We start from the raw sequence: 24,219 nt of genomic DNA, 5'->3' as shown, positions 1-24,219 counted from the left end.
ATCCTTCTTTCCCTTTCTTCCCCTTTCTTCTCCCCTGCTTTCCTCCCCTTCCTTTTCTTTCTGATTCTTTCCCCTTTTTTTTTTCCCGTTCTTTTCCCTTTTCTTCTTTTTTTTTAGTTTTCCCTTCCTCCTTTCTTCAGCCAAAGGACATCGAGCCGTGGGTGAGTAATTCTTCCACATTCCTCACAAATAAACGGTTCATCTGCAACTTCACATGGACCCATTCATCATTTTTGTTGATAATAAGAGCATACAGCTTCACTGGAATGTTGATATTCAGCATGATCTTCGCCCTGGCTGAGCCTTTAGGTAACCCCATTCCTGCCACTTCAAGCTATAGTTCTACCACCTTCCCAATTTCATTTGCAGCCTTCAGTATCATACCGTACTCGAAGCAATCAAACCGGATATCATGCAGCTGGATCCAAACAGGTAACAAAGGCTTCACTTGGTTGCTGTTGTAATCCGAGATAGGATGTAGAGCCAGATGCAGAAGTTTCTTCTCCGCCCACCACGGTGCCATGGATAAGACTTCATTCCTATTGATTTCCAACACAAACGTTGCACAAAAACCAGCCTTCCCGATGAACGAGATGTCAATAGCCCCCAGCGGTACCCAAAGATCAACCAATCTTCAGCATACGTCAGAAATTTGTTCTTCATTTTCTTCAATCACCATACCAAACAGAGTTGTTGCATCCAAACATCTTGCAGAAGCGTTGGATTGCTTGGTTGTAGAACCAGATTCCTTCCACCCCACGGTGGTTGAAGAAGAAAAGCCTCTATGAGAGTCCCCGGAGGAGTGCCTTTGAGTCATTACTCAATGATCTACTGGAGTAAGCGGAGCAAGATGTTGTCTGAGTCCCGACGAGAGCCGCTGAACTCGGTTTCTCTTCATTGCACCGTGAACACGGTCGGCCGCCGACTAACAAGCACGGCGAAGAGAGGTGAAAACGAAAGAGCCTTAAGGAGATCGCACTTGAAACTCCGCAAAAGAAAAGAATACCCAGCACAATCACAGTAATAGAACAGAGTAAAAAAGAAAGAAAACAGAGCATGATTTAGGTGTTTGGAAGAGTAGGTAAAAGTTAATTTTGCAATAAATTGTTGTCATGTCTCAACGGGAGGTGCAGTCCGTATAGCAGACAGAAAACAAGGGAGGTGTTTGAAACCTTCAGCAGAGTCAAGAGAAATTGAATTTGGTTGGTACGCAAGAATATGGAAGAAATCTATCACTGTAGCTGAGAGGCACATTAAATGTTCATCTGCTAATCCTCAACCCCAAATCGCAACCCCAAACCAGCGTTTTCTCTTCATTCCAGCCTCCATCCTCTTTATTTTCCTCAGTAATGTACTCTTTAGTCAATTTACATTAGAAACCATACAAATGGCCCTTCTTCTTCTTCTTTTCTTTCTTGGTCTTTTTTTTTTTTTTTTTGGCCATCGAATCGGTCACAAGGACTGGGGACCCACAAGCCTAGGAGATGGGAAGAAAGGAAAATGGGGGAGGGGGGTTGTAGTGTAGAAAGATAGTTGACCTTGAAATAAATGACCAAACTTTGAAGCCTCAACAGGGTAATGCTCTCCATTTTTTTTCTTTTTTTTTTTGGGTACAAGGTCATCTCGAAAGAAACTGAAACTATTACATAAAGAGGACCATAAAGGAAACTAGCACCAAATTGAAACAGATTTGAGAAAATTCTACAGAGAACACAGGGAAAAATCCATTGCTAAGTGTGTTATGCACTTCCTCATTGTAGCCATCATATATGGGTGTTCGCCTTGATGCATTATACAACTGACTCCAAAGATATAAGCATCATACGAGCTGCAACATTTGCTACTTATTTCATATCTAATTTCAAGTTTCCAGAGTTCCAAATACATAAAGTTGGAAGCATATCACAATTGGAAATATCACTCAATTCTTTCCAAACTATAATGGGGTCTAATCTTTTTGGACAATTGAAAACTCGAATCTGTATAACCATGCTCTGAAAAAACAGAAACCACTGAGGTCCATGACACTTCATCCTGCTTATTTATTTGTTCAAAATATCACAAGATTTCCTCTAAGTTCCCAGATTTGGGGTACTTCCTATATAGAGCACAAGCTACAGAGAAATCAAAGACCAACCAAGCTATAAAAATGTTGTTGTGGCAGTGTCTCTCCCCCACTGTAAACTGAAAATGATACTCAAATGAAGAGCAATACGCTGCATCAAGGCTCAGAGCTTCCCGAAGTGTCATACTAAGAACTCAATTGCCCTTTCAGAAGACCGATTTTGATAAAAACAAAGAGCAGGTTACATAGTTCCCCAAGTATGCACATGTCTCTGTTCATCTAACAACATTTCAGACAAGTCACTGCTCGTTGTTTGGAGTACATATTGTTCAAAGAGTCTCTAGTGTTAGAAGTTAATACCCACCAATTTTCAGAACCATGAACGGACTTGAATTCCCTCTCTCATTATTTCTGGTTCAGCGCAAGCATCGGTTGGACTCAGCATCATCTATAAAAATAATTGTCTATCATTCCTCTCATTTGTTTGTAGTAGAGAGCAGAAATGTAATCCTCTTTCTGGAATAGCAAAAAACACCAGAAATTATCGCAGATCATGAAAGAAAATAGTGGATTGGCATCGACAAGAATTCCTTCATAGCTTCATCAATATCACCAATTTCAGCATAGAGGTCATTAATAGCAATTCCCACAAAGGCATCACCTATCATCTGTGACCCCCTCAATCCAACTCCTGGTCTCCTACTGCGGAACAAGAAGTTGACATTTGAAAAATGTATAACTATCAGGAATCAAACCCCACCTAACATCGTTAAAAGGTATCTAGGAGAAAATTTTCCATACATCTACCTTAGTAGCAATAATAGCAGTCTAGCAGACCACATTCCCATGTAGGCATCCTAAAAATAAACTCAGATCATCCTCAAGTAAGAACTTTTGGCAAGAGATCTATACCTGAGTGGACCCAGATGAATGTCTTCTCCAAAATTTTTCCATGTTTCCTCAAATTTTGAGCTCTAGTTGTAACCAGATATTCTTGTGTTCCAAGAAACAAGATCAGCAATGGATTCTTTCAAACAAATGAAGAGAATCACCCATTGCAACATGCTTACAGTAAGTAACCCCCATATTGTTGGTGGTTACTTGGGCAGATTAAACATTAAAAGCCATCTGCAAAACCTCTTGACAACACCAAGGCTGAATTGCCAAAGAAAAGCGATGCAATTAGTGAATTGCAAAGCCATCTGGACATCACTAAGACGGATTGACCAAGAATACGGAAGAGATAAGTGAATTGATAAATGAACTGGACAATGTAAAGGCTGAGTTGGCTAAGAAGAGCAAAGAGATGAATGGATCGGAAAATAACGGGCAATACAAAAGCTGAGTTTGCGAGAAAGAACGATGTGGATGATGAACTAATGAAAGTGGGTGATCGATCAGTACTGGAACCCTGAAGATTCCAATTGATTATCATTAGAATCACAGTCAATGAAGAGTGTGTTCCTTGACTTTGGTCTTGAATCAGCAGCAAGCACAGACAGAAGCAATACTGAGGTTTCTGGTGATGTTAAATGATCTGCTCCTTCCCAATGAATTTGCTGACACATTCTTAGCAGCTGCAAATGCGATAGCTGCATCAATTTCAAGTATATCAGAGAAATGCATTGGATTAAGCATTGACATGGAAACAAATAATAGTGCAAGTAGTACTCCTGCTCATCTAATTAAAATCTGAGTACCATAAGAGGATTCAAGGAGTCTCACTTATTTATTGATGGTAGTGCTATAGGCAGGGCTTTTCAATTGATCTTCCAGTTATATCTCAGAATGCTGCAGCAAATGTAGCTGAGTTCAAGCAAAACAAAGAGATGGGTACAAAATCAATATATAACATCAACAGAAACACAAGCTTTTATGGTTATTTCGACATTCCAACAGTCGGCACTTTCAAGGGTGTTATGGTAAGGACTGTGTAATGGACAGTGCTTTTAGTGTGGCTCAAATTGATACAAAATAAAATTGGAACACAGAGCTTGCAAGGAAAAGTTTTATTGCCTGGTAGTAGGATCTGCTCAATAACAGCTCCTTATTATGTTCTGGGTAAGGATGGCTTCATGAACTACTATTTCATTGGGAAATTTACAAAAGCTGATAATTATTTCAACAAGAATGCTCTAATCACCGTGTTCTTTGAACAAACCAAACAAAACCCAAAGAATTGTTATTTTGATGCTATAGCAACTACTTTATCTGTCTTCAAAACAGAGACTACAGAACAGTTCCTAACTTTCTGACAGGGCCTAGAACTCTCTTTTGTTTTAGTGTTGTTTCACAGATAAAACTTGCTTAAAGCTAGGGTGGTCTGAACTCTGTACTGGCTGTTTGGTTACTTGACTCCGAAGATTTCAAAAATCTAGAGATTTCAAACATATGGAGTCATGGTTCATAAAATTAACTGTTTGGTTATACTGAATCTTTGGAATGAAATTTGTAGATTCATCTTGAAAAACATTTATGGAGTCAATTGTTCAAATGTTTAACGCTTTTATAGTAGAGTTGATAGTCAATTGTTCAAATGTTTAACGCTTTTATGTTCACATCATACCCATAAATCTACAGATTCATAGTTTAAGTTTAAAAAGGTGAATCTCTAGATTTCATGACTCCAGAGATTCACACAACCAAACGGGTATAAATCTCTCATTTGTGAATCCAGAGATTTCAAATCTCTGGATTCATGTAACCAAACAGGTCCTAAACTATCCTAAATAGTATACTATTACTGCTTGACGATAAATTATCAATACTCACTCATATGATTTTAAGATTTTAAGAAATGGGTGAAGGCATAATAATCTTCGCAGTATGTTGTAAGCGCTACTCATTTCAAACGCATCAAAACTAATCCGTCCATTGAAGAAGACGGCATATCAAATACTCATGCTCGTACCTGATTTGGAGTTTCTAATGAATAGAAGATGAAAAAGAACAATCCATATTCCTTCTCTTCTCTTGCACGACCTGCTTGGGAAAAAAAAGCTACATGGGTAATCTTTTATTCCCTAAAACTTGGAACAATCCCGTCTCTTCTCAATCCAACGTTCTACTTGGGCCTCAATGTTACAGCCATTGCATTTCCAACTAGTTGAAGAACCTCTATCAAGTACTCAAGAATGGATCAGAAGTGAATAGACTGCTGCACTTGTAACTGCTGGTATGGCATCAACATATCCATTGGCAGCCATCCTTGACTTTAGCTACAGATGAATTCAGCCCACAAACTACAACCCCTTAAAGGAAACAACCCAATTAGAACCATAAAAATTCATAAATTTAAACTGAAAAATAGAATGTGACACATGGACCAGACGTTCTAATATAGAACCAGATAATTTAAACCATAATGAAGCTCAAGCAGTCCCTGAATATTGAAATAGAATGTGAACCTAAAAGATAAAGCTTGCATCACACTCCCAAAGCAAGGCAAGCTGATTCAAGAAAATAAGTGAAGTGCACATCAAAAATTTCTAGAATGATACTGTTACTAAAGAACCAATAATTGATGTCTTCCCATACATGTCTACTGCTATTGACCAACATATATTGGCACATTAAAACAACATTCCACTTACCAACAACAGTTTAGGCATCTTTATATGAAGTGCAGAAAACAACAAAAAACCACCAAGAGAACAACATCAGCCAAAAATATTGAAATTAATATTAAAAGTAGCTACTAAGCTACCCAAACAAATATTAAAAGTAGCAAGTGTATTCAGGAAACCCAGTCTACAACATCAGCCCAAAATATTAAAGTCATTCAACAGTGCCATATTTATCTAAGAAGAACTTGATGACGGTCGCCCTATCCTCCTCTTTCTCCGAAAGTAGTGCATTCGCAAGCCGGTTGTGATTTCCAAAGAGGTCTTTTGCACGCAACCGAGTCCCCAAGTCAAGCTCTGTGACTGCATTAATTGCATCACATAGAAGTTCATCCTTGTCCTTAGCCTTCTCAGCAGCAGCAAGTTTATCCTTGTCCTTAGCCTTCTCAGCAGCAGCAAGTTCATCCTTGTCCTTAGCCTTCTCAGCAGCAGCCTTCTCAGTAGCAGCTTTCTCAGTAGCCTTCTCATGACAATGCTTCACCATGTCTATCAAAGCAACAGAGAGATTCTCCAAGGAAGCCACTACTTTATCAACTCCTTTCTTCTTCTTGTTAGAATTTTCAGACTGGTCATCACCTCTTGGCCTACCTCGAGATCGACTACTTCCATGTGGGTATAGATTGGGTACACGACATGTCAGGTGTATTAGTCTCAGGTTGCAACTCGAGTTGCCAATCTCATTCTCATCCAATTGGATGTTGAACTCATAGGCTTCAGGAGAATTCAGTTGTGAGTCATTCAAGTAATCTCCAGCAGTTTCAGCTTCAGTGCCTGTTGCAATCTCATTACCTAAAGCTGCAGCAACCTTTAAGTGAACGGGACGCACCGAATGGTCCTTCCAATATTTTTGCTCCTTCTTCTACAATTTCAAATATAAATTTATAACTTGTAAGCAACTATAGGGGCTGGCTATTCACTCACTCTTTTCTGCTAATGTGCAGCAGCGAGGAAAGTATTAAAAACTATAAAATGATGGTTTATGAAGATTAGTTGTTACCTTTACTTCAGTCCAAAAGCAGGGGGCAGCATCAAACCTCTTTTCACTTGGATTCCATCCAAGTTCACTTTGTTTTTGCAAGTCTGATAACGCACGCAACCTACTTTTCCAAATCCTAAAATGATTGCGGCATTGTTCCCAATCATAATTGGACCCAAATCTTTCGTAGATTTGTTTACTAACTCTCAACCAATGCTCTCTTTTTAGTCCGTCGTCTCCTGCACTCCCGATAGCATGGATTTGTAGGAAAAACTCTAATAGAAAGAGAGACACCTCTGTAGGCCATGAGGCTACGTCTCTTCGTCTTGACTGTGATGCATTTTCAGAGTCCATCTGGTAAAATCATAATTGAGTGACAAAAGTAAATACATATGTGATGCACTGCTAGTTATGATCAATACTTGCATATAGTACAAACATAATTGAAGCAATCATATAATGACACTAGTATTCATGATCAGCTGCAATTCTAACATTTGAAGCAATCATAACTTGAGTTCTATAAAATGAAAGTAAACCTGAAACAGATGACCCACCAACAAGAACATATTAATAGACTAATCCAGTGAAATGAGAAATAATCTCTGCATTTCTTTTGTTTTGTCTTCTTTCCTAGTCTCTCTCTTTCCCCCTCTCCCTTCAAAGCTGTTTTTATCCTAAGCCTCAAGAAATGACTGTAAGAGAGACAAGTTCGGTTGGTTTTGTTTGGTACAAACAGAGCATATCAACAGATCAAAAGAGCCATTCCTCCTCTTCAGAGAGAGAGAGTGGAAGAAGGAAATAAGATATCAGAGAGAGAGAGAGAGAGTGGAAGAAAGAAATAAGATATCAATAGGAGAGAATGTTGACTAATGCATGACATTACTGTTACTGTAGTTGAACAACTATCCAATATTACTGATAAGCTACTGCCTCAGCTTGTCCCTCTCAAGCACTTACAGTAAGATCTTAACTAATGCAAAAATCAGAGAAAGACAAGAATAATACTCAAAACTCACACTAGGTAGCGCAAATTTTCGAGTTCAATATCACTAAAACTTTCATAAGAATCTTCTCAGAAAAGGATTTCCCACCTGAAAAAGTATAATTCCACCCTCAGGATTTCTAACATAAAACTTCTAGGTTACATTTCTCTAGGTGCCGATGGAACAAAATTTTATATGGTTATTGCTGGTCTATTCAACATCCATTAAAGCATCATCCTGTATGGACTTCATGGTATCACAATTGGAATAGAACAAACACCTAGTACATGATTATCATTCATCAAAATATTAGAGATTGGAGAAGCTAAACAAATAATAGAAATAACACTATACCAACTATCAGCCAGCAACCAACTAGTAATCAAACTATCCCCTTGATTAACCAACACTTAATAATACTCAAAAAACCCCCAAAACAGAGACATATGAGATAATGAAATGCAATCAATCGATGGCAAAACTTGACATGCAGATTCCTAACCCAGATGCAACTAGAACATATAATCAAAATAACAGAGAAATCACCTAACAGAGAAATCTGAAACAAAATCTAGTAAATATGTGCCTGTGATTTGGTAGAAGCCCGAACCACAAGAAGATGCAGGACCAGCGCCGAACAAGAAGAATCTGCAGCTGTTGATTCACCTGGATTTACAAAAGAATATTTTTATTAAAAAATGTTAGAATGTAAAACCGATAATAATAAATAGAGCTCAACGATGAAGCTCAACAACAGAGTTCGCGAGACAGAGGCAACGGTAGAGTCAGACTCACCTAGATGTTGCAGAAGAAGAAGCTCGACACTGAACTTGCGATTCACCTCAACGATGGAGCTCAAGGATGAGGTTCGCGTGACAGATGTTGATTTTGAAGAAGAAGAAGCTCAACCAACCTGAAAGTGAACTTGCGATACGGTAGCAAGAGCTCAACGATGGAGCTGAACCAAAAAACTTCACCAAAACAGAGGCAACCAAAACTTCATTTTGCAGAAATGGAAAAAAGATAACACTGAATGGAAGCCAAATCGTAACTCAACAAGGCGACGGAGCTCAACGAGCACAAGCAATGGAGGTCGGCGACGGAACGGAAGAGGACTCTTCGAGACTAACCCTAGAGATACAATTTAGGATAATAGGTGATTCTACGGAATCACCCATATTTATACTTGGGTTCATTTTGGATGATTCTATCGAAAAGCCGTGATCCCGACTCAAGTATGAACCAAACGGATGTTTTTTATTGGAATCATGATTCCCTGGAATCTGATTCAAGGGAATCATGATTCCAGGAAAACACGGAACCAAACGCCACCTAGGATAAGCCTTTACTGACCCCAATTGGTTTTAGATGCGACGATAGTTTCTGCAGCGTCGAAATTACAGAGATCTCCATAAAGAAGATTTCTTTATAGAATAGCAAAATCAATGGAAGGACTAAAGACTAACAAAAACAATCAGAGAACAGAACCCCAATTTTCCTTTACGGGAAATCAATGGACAAAGCTCAGTCACTATTCCAACCAAGATGTGCTTGCCCATCTCCATTACAGCTTACACAAGGAACAAACTCTCTTCTCGCTGATTCCATTGGCAAAGGTGATACAGTTCCAAGCTCAACCTTCAAATTTCAATTCTAGTGCAGCTGCTATGATCTCTTCAACAACAAATTTTTTTTTGGTAGATTCAACAACAAATCACAAAGCTCTAAACTTGAAAACCCAGGAAAATAAACCCAAAATGCGTTATTGTCACTCTAGGCGCAAGTTAGTGAACTTTGTATTAAAGGCCAAAAAAGCCGTTGCCTTAACGGTGCTAACACGGTGAAGGAGATGGCATTTTTCGTAATAAGAAGCTATGACAGGGGCCAATTCATAGTAGTTTCAAATCTCTCATTTGTCCATTTTGTCCTTTCTCATTCAAAAACCCGTTCTTGTAGATCTCGGAGGCATTGCACTTGCAGAGAGAACACGGGGCGAGAGACAGAAAGAAATGAGTAGAGTCAGTAAAGTGTCAAATTTCGTGAAGAAGAGCTCTCATGGATCGGAAATGTTCGATTTGAAGAGTGAGCGTCAGAAGAAACCGAGTTCTAGGAATCCATTGAAGGACCTAAATAGCATCAGCAGCAGCAACAGCAGCACTTCCTCTCTGCCGATTGAGGCTCCAAGAGGTTGTTTAAGCTTCGTCCTTTCAAACTCTTCTTCCAAATCCCCTCTTTATAGATACAAAAATCTCCCCCAAACCCCTAAATCAGCCCCAAATCCTGGTCATTCACAGTTTAGATCCAAACCCGTAGTTAAACAACGACCAAGAGGCGGTGGAGCCATTTCAGGAAATGTAGAAAAACCCAAGAGATCCTCTTGTCTCTATCAGTGGCAAAACAATAAAAAATGTTGTTTCCGAGCAAGTCGACATCCAAATCCTGCACCAGATTTGGAGGGCCATAGGTCTGGTGCCACTGAATTGATACCTGGGGTATGTTTAAAGGAAGAAGCTTTAAAAGACAAAAAGCGAGTTAATACATCTGAGTATTCTGACTCGAGATTGTTGAGAGCTGTAGTAGATTTGAAGGAAGAAGGTACACCAGTGAATAAGTTGGCACAAGGTTCTGGTTTGGATTCTACGCCTGGTAAGTTTATAGATGAAGAAAACACAAGAACAGCCAATAGAACACCTCCGGTCCAGGCTTCAATATCTCCGGAAATCCAATATGAGTCATCAGTGGTTTCAACACCTACTTGTTTTGGAGCTGGTCATGTTCTTTCTGGGGTGACTGACAAGAGGAAATGCAAGCCAAGAGGGTTTCTTACTGTCCGAGAGGAGCCTGTCCTTTGTAAAGATGGTGCTTTAGATGGCATTGGTCATAGTGATGTTGCGGGACATCTCAATATTTCTAGGGTTTCTTTGGTTCCTGTACCTACTGAAGCTTCAGTGCAGTGGTTGTTTCCCTCCTGTGTTGAGGAGGGAGAGGATTACAAGCCTAGTTCTATAAAAAGCTCACCTGAATCTGGGAGCTTGCTGGGAATCAGTTCCCCTTCACCATCTTTGTCACGTCATGGATTTTCTTCGGATGCTTGTAGCATCAGTAACAGTGAGAATACTGCTACAGCTACAACAGGCTATGGTAGAGAGAAGAGGAATCACTTGGTTTCTCCTATTGAGTTTCCTAAATATGGAAACTTTGTAGGACCTATGTCAACTGTCTCCCAGAAAAGGCATTCATCTGATCATGCCAATGGTTGTTCTTCATCATCTACGCCTGTGCCTTGGTCTACTACTTCTAATCACAAGGATGGTTTATCACAAGAAGTTAAAGAATATCGATATGATAGGGGAAGAAAGAGTTCTCCATTCTCCTGGGACTCTTTGGGGAGTGGAAATGCGATGTGTACACCAGAGTCAGACTCTAGCCCAGATATTATACGGTTTGGATTGTCTTGGATGGATGGGGACAATCATCAAGAGCATCAACCTGAACTTGATTCGATGGTGGATATTTTGCACAACACACATTTGTCTCCCCAAAGCCAAATATCAATGTGGGGTGTTTCTGATGTTCCATCACTGCCTGCTTTGAGTGCCCACTTTTTACACCCAGTTACACCTTTAAATTCTGTTGATTGGTCCCAAATTCAGAAGCCGTTGAATGACTTGACTGCGGACCATTCGTGTTCCAGCTTTGAGAATGCCTCACAGTCACAGATGCGGATATCATGGAGAGATGGATTAGTCAGTCGTGTCTTTGAGATGGAAGAATCAAATTGCTCCTGTGGTTTCTCCTATGAAGAACAAGAAGCAGCTGTCAATTGTTATGATAATGATCAGATGAAATCTGATCTTAATCATGAAGTTAGTGAGCCATCTAGAGAAAACCTACCATTAATTGATTGTCTTAAGCCTCTTGAATCCTCATATGAGGAAAATGCTATTAATAGGGAAGACAAAGTAAAGATCCTTCCTGAAAGATCCAGTGCATGTGCAGAGTCCATAAGCACCGACGGAGGTGGACTGATTACATCAAATGACTCAGATTGGTTTTGTTTCAAAAACAAGTTATTTGAGGTATGATATTTATCATATTTTAATCTCTTGTCTATGGTTCTGTCTGAAATAGGATAGATAGAGTTCTTGGATTGGTGATCAAGAAATTGTCTCCCCAAACAGTTATATTTGAGGTATGATATTTTATCATTTATAAACAAGTGAAGGGGAATTGTGTGGAATGTCTGTTATTTATCTTTTGTATTTTCACTCCTTACTCTCAGGAGTCAGGAGAAGTGGAATTCTTTTGGAATGCGTCTTTATGATTTTATCTGATTCGTATCATTCTGTCTAACCTAAGCTAGAAAGGATTCTTTTTTTTTTTTTTTGGGCAATTTAAGTCACTGTTGAAAGACTAGTCTATTTTTATCTTCAATTATTTAATTTTACCACTGCACTTAATTGAATTTGAATTACAACTTTTGCTCACCACTCAGGAAGTGTTCTTGTGTTTGTGTGTTTGTGTGTGTGGGTTGGTGGTCAATAGTTCAAGGGTCCATCATTAGCCATTCAATTTGTCCAGATCAGGTTAGCCTCAAACTCTCAACATAAAATTGCCTATTCTACTTCTTGTTTTGAGTTCTATGAGACATAATTGGCAAGTAAAACAAGTAAATTATGCAATTATTGATGAAGACACATAATATTGAATAATAATTTAACATAGTTGAAGACTTAAGTTTTTACTAAAAGGTACAAAGTGCAACGAATTGTGAACAAGGTATATTTTTTACACCCAACCCAAGTACAGTGAAACATACTTGAGAGTCATAGACACCCTACAACCACAGTTGCCCAAATGCCAGCTTCCAACAACACCATTACAATAACTAATGGTATGTGACTGCCTACGGATATGAAGTATGCCGTGCTGGGTCGAGTCCACTGATGGTCTATTTTTATAGTTCGATCAACCGATGGTCTGAAGGAGACGACTTGTATATCCTTTATCTGCATGGCATATGAATCTCACTAATAGTGTTCGGGAAGAGACAAAAGTAGTCCTCCACAACTGCGTTATAAATGGTCTCATATACTAGGAGACCTCTCACTATGTGAATCACCAGTCATTGAGCCATGCTCACAAGTTTTACACGGATACATCTAAACTGGTGGACTAGGAAGAATCTGTGGATGACGGATAATACAGTACTAATGTAGGACAAAACATGAAGAAAAATAAAAACCTTTTCTTTGGATGAATAAAATTATATTACCCAAAGAAAACATTGTCCAAATGACTAGTGTAACGCAGAGCTAAAATTAGAAATGACTTATCCCAAAAACCCACAATAGTGCAGGTTAGAAATTAAGCATAGAAAGAGCATGTCCAGATTCTAGTTGAACTGGCTTTAGAACTTGAACCAAACTTCCACTGAATGATGGAAGGAAATAGCAAAACACTGTTAAAAATTTGACCCAATTGTGAAGAGTGGTTTGGGAGTTTTGATCCAAAACACCAAATTAGTAAAAGTAGATGCCACATAGTCCAAATTTCAGTCGAAACCACTGAAATTTCTGGTTTTTGCCCAGTTAAGATGAAACCAAGGGGCAAAAAAAATTTCCCTTGGTTTTGACTGAGTTCTGCGAAGCCCTATTTAAAAGTCCCAAATCTTAGTTGAGTTTTGCAAAATTGCCAATGGTCAAAATTTCAAGGATCTCCCACATTTTTGCCTCTTTCAACCTCTTTTTCACTCAAGAATCATCACTCCTTTGTCTTTGTTCACCTTGTTTGTTGCTTGCTCCATCGCTGAAGTGCTTGTGGAGTATATGGGCAAGTTGTTGGATATGGGGGGTCATCTGCTGATGCTAGTAGTTTGTCTACATATCGGCAAGGAGATGAATTGGGACCAAGTGCATCATTTATGGACTCCATCTTTGGATATCCATCACATCAAGTTGGGTGAGTTCAGCCATCATCCTCTTGTAGTCCATTCCCTGACAATACATTTCCTAACAATAAATTCCCTAAGTTGGGATACCTAGCTTATGCTGACGATGACACCTATTGATTCACAGTATTGGACTTCCTGAATAAATATTCCAACACCATACCAAGACCATGACATGGGAGTCTTTTGTCCAGCATTCGGAGCAAGATCAGATCTTAACAGTACCACGCATCTCATGGCATGGATCCACCAAGGAACTCAACTTGGAATTGAGTGAAGATGTCAGCAGAAGTTTCTTTTTGGTTATTCACTTTGTGGCTATTGTATTTGTATGAAACATTAAAGTACTTATGTAACTTGTTCAGTTTTTACTAGTCTTTGTATTTGTCAAAACCTGGCAAGTATACTACCACACTTTTTTTAGCCAAGTATTTGTGCTATTGTGTTCTTTATGCTTTAAATAGGTTGTACGCAAAAACCCAGTCAAAAAACCATGAAAATAGGGCCAAAAGTATATCCATCCAGTTGTCCTGGGAAATTCCCAGGTTTCGACTGAGATAGTCGAAATTTCTACCTCATCTGGTTTTGAGGCTGGTCGAAACCAGCCTTGAAACTGAGATTTCAATCCTGGGATGGCAATGGTTCAAACTACCTGATGGAAAGGACTCAAATTGGATCAAATTGCCATCTACCGGAGCTAAAGTGATGTTGCGAATTTGAGACAATTTCAATGGATGGAACTTAATGATTGTATTAAAATTAGAAAGTTTATGTTTATGGAGGATTCAAGTGATGGATGGGATGAAAGGATGGATCGAATGAAGGGAGATGATATGGAATCGAAGGCTATGTCTAACATATGAAGATTTTACTCCCATACATCAAGTGATTCTCATATTCTGGGAACAGTAACTTTACTTGAAATAGTTTAATGTCGCCAAATCTTCCAGAGGAAGCAGCAATTGATCTTTCTGCACTGATGTGATAGTCCCCCTGTAGTACTATGTATTGATGTGGCAAAAATAAACCAAAAATCTCCCCCTCCTTTTTTGTATGTCTTTTTTAAGGCACTATGGATCATTTTGGTGAGATGCTCCAAAACCACCATAATTGTGCTGAATTTTGGTTGGATTTATGAGTACATCTTTGATATTTCAATCTAAATCTCATCTTGACAAGCTTGAGTCTCTTGAGTTTTCGGGATCTCGGCTTGAGATTCGTAACTGAGTTGGTAGCCTAGCAAGGGAGTATGAGCAAAGTTGGCTATGAGTATGATGAACAATATATTGGATTTGCAAAAAAGATCAACCACGCATATTTAGGACCAGAATAATGGTGTCAACTGGATTGAAATTGTTTTAAAATGGAAGGAGATACATGCCTGTGTTATCTCACAGATAACTCTTGTTCTAGATTGACAGAGAACATTACAAAGTTACTTGGGCTAAAAATGAGTCAGCTTTTGATATCAAACTTTATCAATCCTCTACTTTTGATGGCAGAGCATTGTCTTGCTCTTTTGATGAATTGAAACACAATATGTCATCCACTCTGGAACCTCTCACAGCTGCTAGTAAAGAAATTGACATCAGACAGTAATAAAGAAAGCCAATTATTTGAATCTTCTCTCCCACCAATGCAGTAGCATTGCTGCACAATGTGAATGAGACAGTGCTTAAGGATGTTAAACTTTGTGATATGTTTGTGTCAATTTTTTTTTCTGGGCCATCAGAATATGTTGCTGCTGTATACACTGTTGTGTAGGTTGTCAATAGAGAACACGTGGCTTATAATGCTGCTTGAAAATACACTCAATATTGATGGAGGCTTATTCTGTGGAAGCAAAACTTCCTAATGTTAATTTAGTGGTCTGAAAAGACCACAATTCTTTGCAATTCAATTAGCAGAAGCTGGGCAGAGGACTGAGTAAAGGAGAATCCTTGGGGATCGGGTCACCGATCATCAGTAAACCTCTAGTAGGATAGAAACTGTGGAAACCAGGGCGCTAGGAACAGAGCAGAATGGGAGGTTGACATGGGCGATAGAAGGATGATCTTGGGAACAACATGACTGGAACAGGAAACATTGAAGGTAGAGATGCTCAAAATCAGGCTTCATCAGGTTCCAATACCATGTGAAGCTTGGTTAAAACCACATGTTTCTTGATTCTGGAATAAATAACTAACTGTTGTAGCTACACATGATAGGTGTTTCAATGAAAGGGAACTAAAGGATAAGCAAAAGGTGCTTTAAGCCATTGCTGTAAGGTATGCAATCAACCTTTGTCTCTCTCTCTGTCTCTCTTCTCTTATGATACAGTTCTGCTGCCTCCAAATATACAATGCCAAAATTCATTGGTATCCTCACGTGTACTGCGTGCTTGATTCTCTCCCCAGAAAATATTACATTTAGCAATACAGGTGACATTAAGGTCCTTGGGGAAAACTACCTTATTAAAGCTAAAATTGCTCCCAATCTAGTGGAATGAACAAGCCTTTTGAACCAACTAGGTGATAAGAGAACCCAGTCTATGGACTTAGTTCCAATGGCTCTATAGATTGTATACTTTGAACACTGATAAATCAAGATAACAACTGGCTTACCAGAATTATCTTATAATTCTTTTGTTTCTTTTATGTTATATATGGTGGGGAACTAAATATTAAATAAAGACTCCCTTTTCCACATATCCTTCAGATTTGAAGACTTCGATTTGCAATGCCTCAAGAATGATTCACATATTTATCTGTTGGAGAACGATTGTTTTGCTTTTCCGGTGAAAACATAATTAGCTTGAGAGCAAGTTTGGGTTCCAAACCATATCATACCAAGCAATGTGAAGCTGCAAACTTCTGAGGGATTGGCATGTTGATTAAACAGAGAAAGAACCAGATTTTTTGGGGTGCCCAAATGCATTATCATCAAATGGAGGAGAAGGCAGATGAATGGAGCTAGCAGAGACCCCAATAGATTGGATAATGGTTCCTCATCTTGCACTTGCTGGTGAGAACCCACTCTGGATTGGTTATCATTTCTTAGAATGGATTCCATGTACTTAGATGTCGATGAAGACCACGTTATGGCAAAATATGTTTCAGGGTTTGATTTTTCAGCATCTGCCGTGGAATTGAAGACAATCAGAGATGGTATCCAATTGGCTACATCACTTCAGATTGACAGAATCACTGTCTTCTCCGATTGCCTTCCTCCCATTCAAGCTCTCATTGGACTAGCACCCTATAGACTGGGCCGGCACAAGCAAACTCAAGTTCTCTTAACTGATTGAGCTCCAACACCCTATAGACTGGGCTGGGATAGGCAAGCTCAAGCTCAAGCTCAAGTCCTCTAAGGCTTGGTGACTGTCTCTGCTAGCTTTCGTTGGAGACAACTCTTTCTATTTGTTTCCACGGAAGCCTTTATGTGAATTCCCCTTGTGACCAAAAGAAAACTTTTTTTTTTCTGAACTCCTGAAAGTAATTTTTTCCTTTCTTTTGGTTGAATTACCTTTATGTTTCTTGACACTTACAAAGACGCTGACATGAAAACTAAAGGAGCATCAGCTTTCAAGAGAACCCGTAAGACTCGAACAACTGGTAGGAATCTACAATTTTTGCCACTTTTCTAAAGTCATTCTTGATAGGCGATGTCAGTTCATTAGATAACGCAACCTCTAGCCCCGTTGTAATGGCATTGAAATCTCTTCATCCATCAGTACTAACAGTTTGGCTTATGCCAAATCTTTTCTACCTCTTCTCATCCCAGAAAACAAAAAACCGAAGGCAAAAAAACAAGATCTGATACGTCCCAGGAAGATTATTATCAAATGGGAAAGACGTGGATGCCAACATTTTCTTTGACACTTAAAAACTTAACAAATACATCTTTCTCATTTTCAAAGACGTCCTTGTGCCTCAGCAAGCATGCAAGTATATCAGAATCATCTTCTGGTGTTCTGATAGTATATATAATGTGGACAAATCCACTATTTTGAGCTCTATCAGGGGTGGGTAAAGTCCTCCAAATGCATTCATCCTGAACTTTTAGCATGAACTAAATCAATGACCATGAAAGAATTGGCTAATGCTTATGTAGCATTTGTTGCAGGAGAATTTAGACCAAAGAATACATAACTGGCAAGGATAAAAAGCCTCAGCTAGCACTAGCCATATCAGCTTCCACCTCTAATTTCTGTTCGTCAATCAGATCACTTGACATGGCAGAAGGTATTCGGTGACGCTTAAGTATCCGGGAAGTGGCAACTTTTGCCAACTGATGGTTCAAAACAATTACTCTCTCATCATCCAAATCGATCCTCAAGTTCTCTTCACTACAACCGTCCACCAGTTGTCGTAGATGTTTCAGATTCTTGACTTCCACACCATTAACTTTCTTCACCTGGGCACCAAAAATGTTCATGTTAACTGGATCTTTAAGAAAGATCTCCATCTCCAAACTAAAATTCTAATTTTGTTGGCCACTAAAAACTCATCAAGAATCAACTCTTTATGATAATAATTGTACCAAGAAGGCAGCACAAAATTGACCGACCAATTCTAGATGACACAATAGTCTTAGCTAGTTGAGATTTGAATGAGAAGACCCATAGGACAAGTCAAATCTCCCTGCACGTTAATGCTTGTTTCCATGATATCCTATTTTGTTCAATTTATACCATCTCAACTAATTCAACCATTGAAAAATATGCTACTAGCAACACTGAAATACCGTAATACCTGCAGTTCCGCAAGACGTTCATAACCCGCATTGATTTCATCCATCAGCAGCTGTTTATAAATCATAAGATAAACAATCAATAGCAAGATAACATAAGAATTATAATTATCAAACTCAATGGCTAGCAACAAGTCTTTTTTTTCTTTGCTTATTTAAATTATTTTATTGATTTGAGCTCAAAGGAATCCTCACCCAAACATAATCCAAAGCACAAAGGTCTTTCTGGTTAGACCACTATTTTTACGGCCTTTGTTCCATTTGGATTAATGTAGCCAGCCCAATTAAGCTGGTTAAGGATCTGTTTGCTTTCGTTGTTGTTATGATGAACAACCCCCCCCCCCAAAAAAAAAAAATAAATAAACAAGGCAAAAAGACCTTTGCACAACCCACTAAGGCACACCATACCTCTGCCCTTCTTATCATGCCACATGGAAGGATGACATGGCAACTTAATTAGAGGACATTGTCAGGGATCAGTAACAAGCCAAATCTTAGAACCTAATTCAATTAAATATCTTTTACTATATTGGCATCCTTGGTCATTTGTTCCTTTAAATGGCATGCACCCACTTGACAGTCATGGACTTTCAAAGCTATATTTTGCCATGCGACTAACTCTGTTCAGGCCAAAATTTGAGATGTGAGCAAAAAGGACCTTAGTGCAAACTTGCTCACAATATTTGCATCCATCCAAAGCCACGTAATAGATATCTAAGCAGCACAAGAAACCTTCCTTGGAGAGCTATGCAGAAAACCATTGCTTGCTAAACAAATAAATTATAAGCATAAAAGAGTACCTGAGAAAGGATTACTAGTTGTTCACCAGCCATTTTGGGAAGTTCCCTCAATGCACGTTCACACAATCGACGGGGGGAAGTATTATACCAGTCTTCTCCATACTCGTGAAGGTAAGGCTGTGTCAATGGAATGAAAACCAATCCAGCAAAAATGAAATAACTAGGCAGCTGATCAAACTGATGAACAGGAACCAATGGCTGCAACTGCAAAATTATAGACTTTTTATGTTAATAACCAAGAACAATCGAACGGAATAGACGGGACAGATCAAATCCATTACATACAGTAGCTTAGTTGAGTCACTAGCAATTTAAAGCTTTTCTACTTTAGCAAGTAACAACAAAAATTTTATCAAAGGAGAAGACAAAGCATATAGACCACAGCTACTACAACCAACATCAAAACAAAGACAAGACTGCAAAGATTTTCAACAACCTAATCCCCGCTACAGGAAGTAGTGTTCTTCTACAGTCTACTGATGAAGTCTCTGGACTGTTGTCGCCTAGACCAGGGATGGCTTCCCCATCTTCACGTTATGCAATATGTGCCTTACCCCTCTCTTTACACCTTCAACGCAGTATGACACTTTGCATGCAAACAGTCAATGTTAAGCCATAAACACACCATCAGGTGAGGGGTGAGAACTACACAGACCATAAATGAAATTCCATCTATACTAATCTTCTAAATCGTTGACCCCGAGCATGACATTGATATACCTACAATTGTCATTTCATACTTCAGAAAAGCGGACAAACCAAGAAATGGAGAAGCCGCAATAAGTGCAGGTAAATCCATCACACAGGTATCCATAATGCAGCATCTTATCATTACTGGGGAGGGGATAATCTGAGTGAGCAAGACCGCCTCTGAGGTAAGGAGGTGAGCTTATGTCTGACCAGCAATGGAGATGAAACGAGTTTAAGGCCTAAGGGACAACAGAGGGCTACTGGGGGGAAGGGGTTGAACAGGAGGGAGGAGAGCCTGAAAGAAAAAGAAGGGCAACAGAAGAGCTACGAGGGTATTAGCCCGATGGTTGGTAGGATGGTTGGTAGGAACTGGACCAAGAAGGGAAGTGATGTAACCAGGTCAGCCCACATAAAATCCATCAAGATTTGAACCCTAAATCAGACACCAAAAGGTACACAAAGGGCTGGCCAAATTCTGTGCAGGGGTATTTTGGTAGTTTTACTCCTCTTTTTGGAGCCGTTGTAGAGGTAGTCAACTGCAGACTGCTGTCAGGAGTCCATATCTACTTTGTTAAGTTTGGTTTTGTTTTGATCAAGTTATTGAAGAGTCTCAGTCCAGATAGGATTCCCAAGTAGAGAGGAATTCCCTAGTTAAAATCCAATCCTTTCAAGGATCCCAGATCTACTTTTATCTTATAATAATTTGTATCATTCCTTGATGAGTTATGATAGAGACCTTGTTGGAGTGAGAGTCCATGACTAAAGTAAGTCCCCCAATTGGAATCCAATTTTCAAGTAGGAATCCTTTTGGAAGTTGGTTGCTTATTTTTGCAAGTTGCTTTTGATTAGGAGTCTAATTGTTTAAGTTATTGAGTTGTAAAGGGAGAACCAATCCAAATCAGATTCTCCAAGTTGAATTCTTTCTTTTTAGTGTCCTAAAATCCCTCAAGTGTAAGGCTATTTAAAGCCCCCACCGCTGTGAAAGCAATCAGCTTTGGATATTTGAATAAAATTTCAGACTTGGAGTCATCGGGAAGAAAGCCCACGACTTGGGTTTTTGAGGGTTATGAGCTTTCTCAAAATTCTGCAAGTTTCAATTCTTCTTCAATTCCGCCAAGCTTGCAGCAGCATCCCACCTTCAGCCATCTGTGATTGTAAGATTCCTCCTTCAAGTAAGTACAGCACCAGCTCATCCCATCCTTTTACAACCCCTCCCCCCCCCTCCCCCGGGAATGCAAACCTTCCGCTCCCCTTTCTTCTTTGCGGTAGCGGCAAACCCCAACCCTCTAATCTCCACAATCCCCAATCCAACCAATGCCTTTGTCTTCCTATAGGATTGCACCTATCCCAAGCATGGTACCGTGGGTCACGATATATCGCCGACACACGGCGAACTTCAACGTGTCGCTGGGGGGTGACACGAAACCCCCCAGTGACACGACTTTAGCATTAAATCAGCGATATATCGCCGATTATATCGCCAATGGTCAAAAAGTCGACCAGAGAACCAGGAATTTCGGGGAATGAGACGGGGAAATCAGGATAGTTTGGATCATCTCTCTACAGTGTTTCTTGCCAGAAGTAGTTGGTGTTGGTGATGGACACAAACGCGGCGGCGGAAGGAGAGAAGACAATTCGAGGGATGTTAAGCTGGGACGCGAGTTTGTGAGTCTAGCCGAGGAACGCATCGGAAATAATGGCAGAGGGCAGCGAAGGTTGGGAATGGAACCAGTTGAGGAGAGGATCGTGAAGCTGACGCAAGGTGGACATCATAGCTTTGAAGGCAGAACTGGGAAGTTCTTTAGCGTTCTCAACACCGGGTGGTGTAGAAGGGTGCGATGGGAATGGAAGAACTAGGGTTTTGATGTGAGCACCATCGCCGGCAATTCCCATGATCTGCACTGTAGAAGAAGATTTAGCCATTTAACTGCTCTTGAAAAGTCGGGCGACATGTCGCCCGTGTCACCAGGCACCGACACGGCGACACCAGGCGACATGTCAGACAATGATCCCAAGGCCCTAGTTTTACTATTAGTTTCTCAATTAAACCTTCTTTCCCTAGGTCTGAAAATTCCCTGCACTTCATCTTCTTCCTCCAGGACCCTAAACTCTAATTTCACTTGAACTCCAATATCTCCCTAACCCCTCAACCAAACCCCAAACCCTTTCAGAATTACCTTTTCTTCTGCACCTTCTCTACCTCCTCTCCAAACCCTGACCCTAACCCTAACCAAGAGCCTCAAAATAAACCCAAAGCTAGTAGGATTAAGTCTGAAATTACAGTTCATCTTAAACAGAATATTTTCGTTTAATTCAGACCTAGTTCTAACATAACCGTATCCTAGAATTAACCCTAGACCTCTCCTATCAGTACCTAAGGCTTGGAAATCAAACCCAGCCCTAGCCACAAAGTATTGCAGGGTGTTTTTGAGTGTGATTCAATTATTGTTAATTGAGATTCAGATCTAACAGCAAGGAACTGAACCCTAGTTGTAGTGCTGGTTCTATTAGAGAGGGTCTTGAAGACTCGCCCAGACCCTGGGGTTACATCAGGAATGCCCAGTAAGATTGAGTTCATATGGTGTTTGGGTCAATGACAGGATGGTTGAATTGTTGTCAAATACTGCACCAACAAAAGAAGGGCCAGAAGGCTAGAGGCCAGAAGTGGAGTGAATAGTTGGAATGGAGCAAGGGTAATCAGGAAGACTGGGTCCCCAAAAGGGGAAGAACCAACATGACTAGTAAGACGGGTTGGGCCATTACCAAGGCAATCTATGTAAGGCAGAAAGATAATTCAGCACAGATAGCATGGCCCACCTAAAGAGACAAAAGGGGATGAGTTGGACTGCAGGGTGAGCACACAATTTAGTAGGATAATTCACGTGAGAGGTGAACCTCAGAGGAAGGAAAAAGGCAACGTGAGAGGTGCAGAGGAACAGAGGAAAGAGGAGTTGTTGGGAAGGGACATGAAGAAAGGGATGATAACACCTAATCGAAGTCTATGTGGAGCTTCTGAGGAGATGGCAAGAGCACCATGCATTTGGAGAAGAGAATTGACTGCAACCTCATCTGCAAGTAAGCCAGCAGAACTGTAGTGACCTACAGTCCAAGAAAGGCTATGGACTAGTGATAGAGAAGGAGCAACTATCTCATGACTTCAGTGAGAACCAATTAGACGCTTAAGGAAGCGATCAACATTTCTCTGACAATGTGCTCTTATCCCCTGTTAGGAAACCTCAGAGATACACAAGGCAGTAGGTTTCAATCATGGATAAAAGTTTGAAGAGAGAATTTTTACACAGCAATAGGCCCAAATCCTAAACAGTGCAAACTTGTTTGACTTCAACTGAGGACCGAAAGAGTAGGCAAGGTGTTGATGTATACCTTTAAGCTACTCTTCTCTGACAAATCAAGTTTTTAGGTGAAATAGTAGCTAACAAAGTATCAGAGCAAAAAGGTCCAATGTTTGACTCCTATGGAGTACAGAATGGAATTTTCCCAATTACTGTACCTCGTCATCATGTGTAGGCAGCCGTATCTGTCACATGCAATGACTAAGAAGGCCGGCACATGTGTGGGGGGGGTGTTTATGCATATCTTTAAGTTGCCCTTCTAAGAAGATTGGAAGCATGCCAAGGATCTCACAGGTTAGACAATGGAAAGGAAGCCATCATAGCATTTTTTCTGTTTGAAAGAGTAACCTTCATAGTTGAGCACGGTTATGGAGGAAAGGAATGAAGAATCTGCAGGAACTTCAAACAAATACAAGCAAAAGGCAAATATGTCCACAATCTTGCTGATTTTGTCACAAGAGGGGCTTCCGAATAAATAACCTAATGATGCTAAGGCATTCTTTAAACCAAAAGTGCAGCAGTGGCTGTAGGGGGAAATCCAAAGGGTAACGAAGCGAAGGCTAACTCAATCACGTTGTAGGAATTTATCCCACTGACGGGGAACAATAGCTTTACTGCCCAACATACCAGGGGCCTCCTTCAAGAGCACAAGCTTTATCTTCTTCATTGTAGTAAACTAAAACTGAAGACCACATTATCAAGAGAGTATGTTTCAACCATGGTAAGAAAAATCACCGAAACTCGGTGATATTTTGGTGTTTCAATAAGTAGCGACAGGAACTAGGGGGTGAAACTGACACTCTCAAATGTCGCTGCTAAATCGCTGACATTCAGACCGTTGGACGATAATTTGAGAATTCTTCATTTTATTGGCGATTTATCACCTATATATGACTGTTTTCAGCGAACTTTTGGTTCATTTCGCCGAAAATTCAAGAGTTGCTTCCAAAGATTCTCTCTCCTGGGTTTTTTGATTCTTGTTGTCTTTCCATCGATCTTTGACATGTGCGGGTGGTCTTGTTTCATTCTTGCCCGCAATTGCATG

The 24,219-nt window shown here is 39.9% G+C and overlaps 3 protein-coding genes across 5 annotated transcripts in view; 1 reads left to right on the top strand and 2 right to left on the bottom strand.

Annotated features, from left to right (window-relative positions):
• Positions 1-1,478: 1,478 nt before the first annotated feature.
• LOC149022087 (uncharacterized) lies at positions 1,479-9,332 on the bottom strand. 3 transcript variants are annotated; one of them, XR_016172399.1, is made up of 5 exons: positions 8,446-9,332; positions 8,197-8,316; positions 6,686-7,018; positions 3,791-6,547; positions 1,480-3,657 (listed from the first exon to the last, which is right to left on the bottom strand). XR_016172399.1 is itself a non-coding variant. In XM_089150264.1 (4 exons), exons 3-4 carry the CDS (start codon positions 7,016-7,018, stop codon positions 5,843-5,845), a joined length of 1,038 nt encoding a protein of 345 aa, XP_089006390.1. In that variant the 5' UTR covers positions 8,197-8,316; positions 8,446-9,332; the 3' UTR covers positions 1,479-5,842. The 3 variants fall into 3 exon arrangements, 2 of the variants coding, with proteins under 2 accessions (XP_089006390.1, XP_089006391.1); XM_089150264.1 differs by having other exon boundaries at positions 1,479-6,547; XM_089150265.1 differs by lacking the exon at positions 8,197-8,316 and having other exon boundaries at positions 1,479-6,547.
• A 275-nt stretch (positions 9,333-9,607) lies between these two features.
• Positions 9,608-16,992, top strand: LOC149022086 (GPI-anchored adhesin-like protein). Its single transcript, XM_089150262.1, has 2 exons — positions 9,608-11,729; positions 16,298-16,992. Exons 1-2 carry the CDS (start codon positions 9,660-9,662, stop codon positions 16,301-16,303), a joined length of 2,076 nt encoding a protein of 691 aa, XP_089006388.1. The 5' UTR covers positions 9,608-9,659; the 3' UTR covers positions 16,304-16,992.
• A 60-nt stretch (positions 16,993-17,052) lies between these two features.
• The window catches only part of DEG10 (DegP protease 10), a 40,683-nt gene continuing 33,516 nt past the window's right edge, over positions 17,053-24,219 (bottom strand). Inside the window, exons 6-8 of the mRNA XM_089150263.1 lie at positions 19,132-19,335; positions 18,334-18,384; positions 17,053-17,995 (exon numbers count right to left, since the gene is read on the bottom strand). Coding sequence (XP_089006389.1) covers positions 17,750-17,995; positions 18,334-18,384; positions 19,132-19,335 — 501 coding nt within the window. The 3' untranslated portion in view covers positions 17,053-17,749. The remainder of the gene's footprint in view (positions 17,996-18,333; positions 18,385-19,131; positions 19,336-24,219) is intronic.

Source organism: Hakea prostrata, chromosome 3 (assembly GCF_041222555.1).
Source record: "Hakea prostrata isolate BN-2017 chromosome 3, UWA_Hpros_2, whole genome shotgun sequence".
Classification (NCBI taxonomy): Eukaryota; Viridiplantae; Streptophyta; class Magnoliopsida; order Proteales; family Proteaceae; genus Hakea; species Hakea prostrata.
Note: the sequence above shows the minus strand (reverse complement) of the source record. Positions and strands in the feature narration are given on the sequence as shown.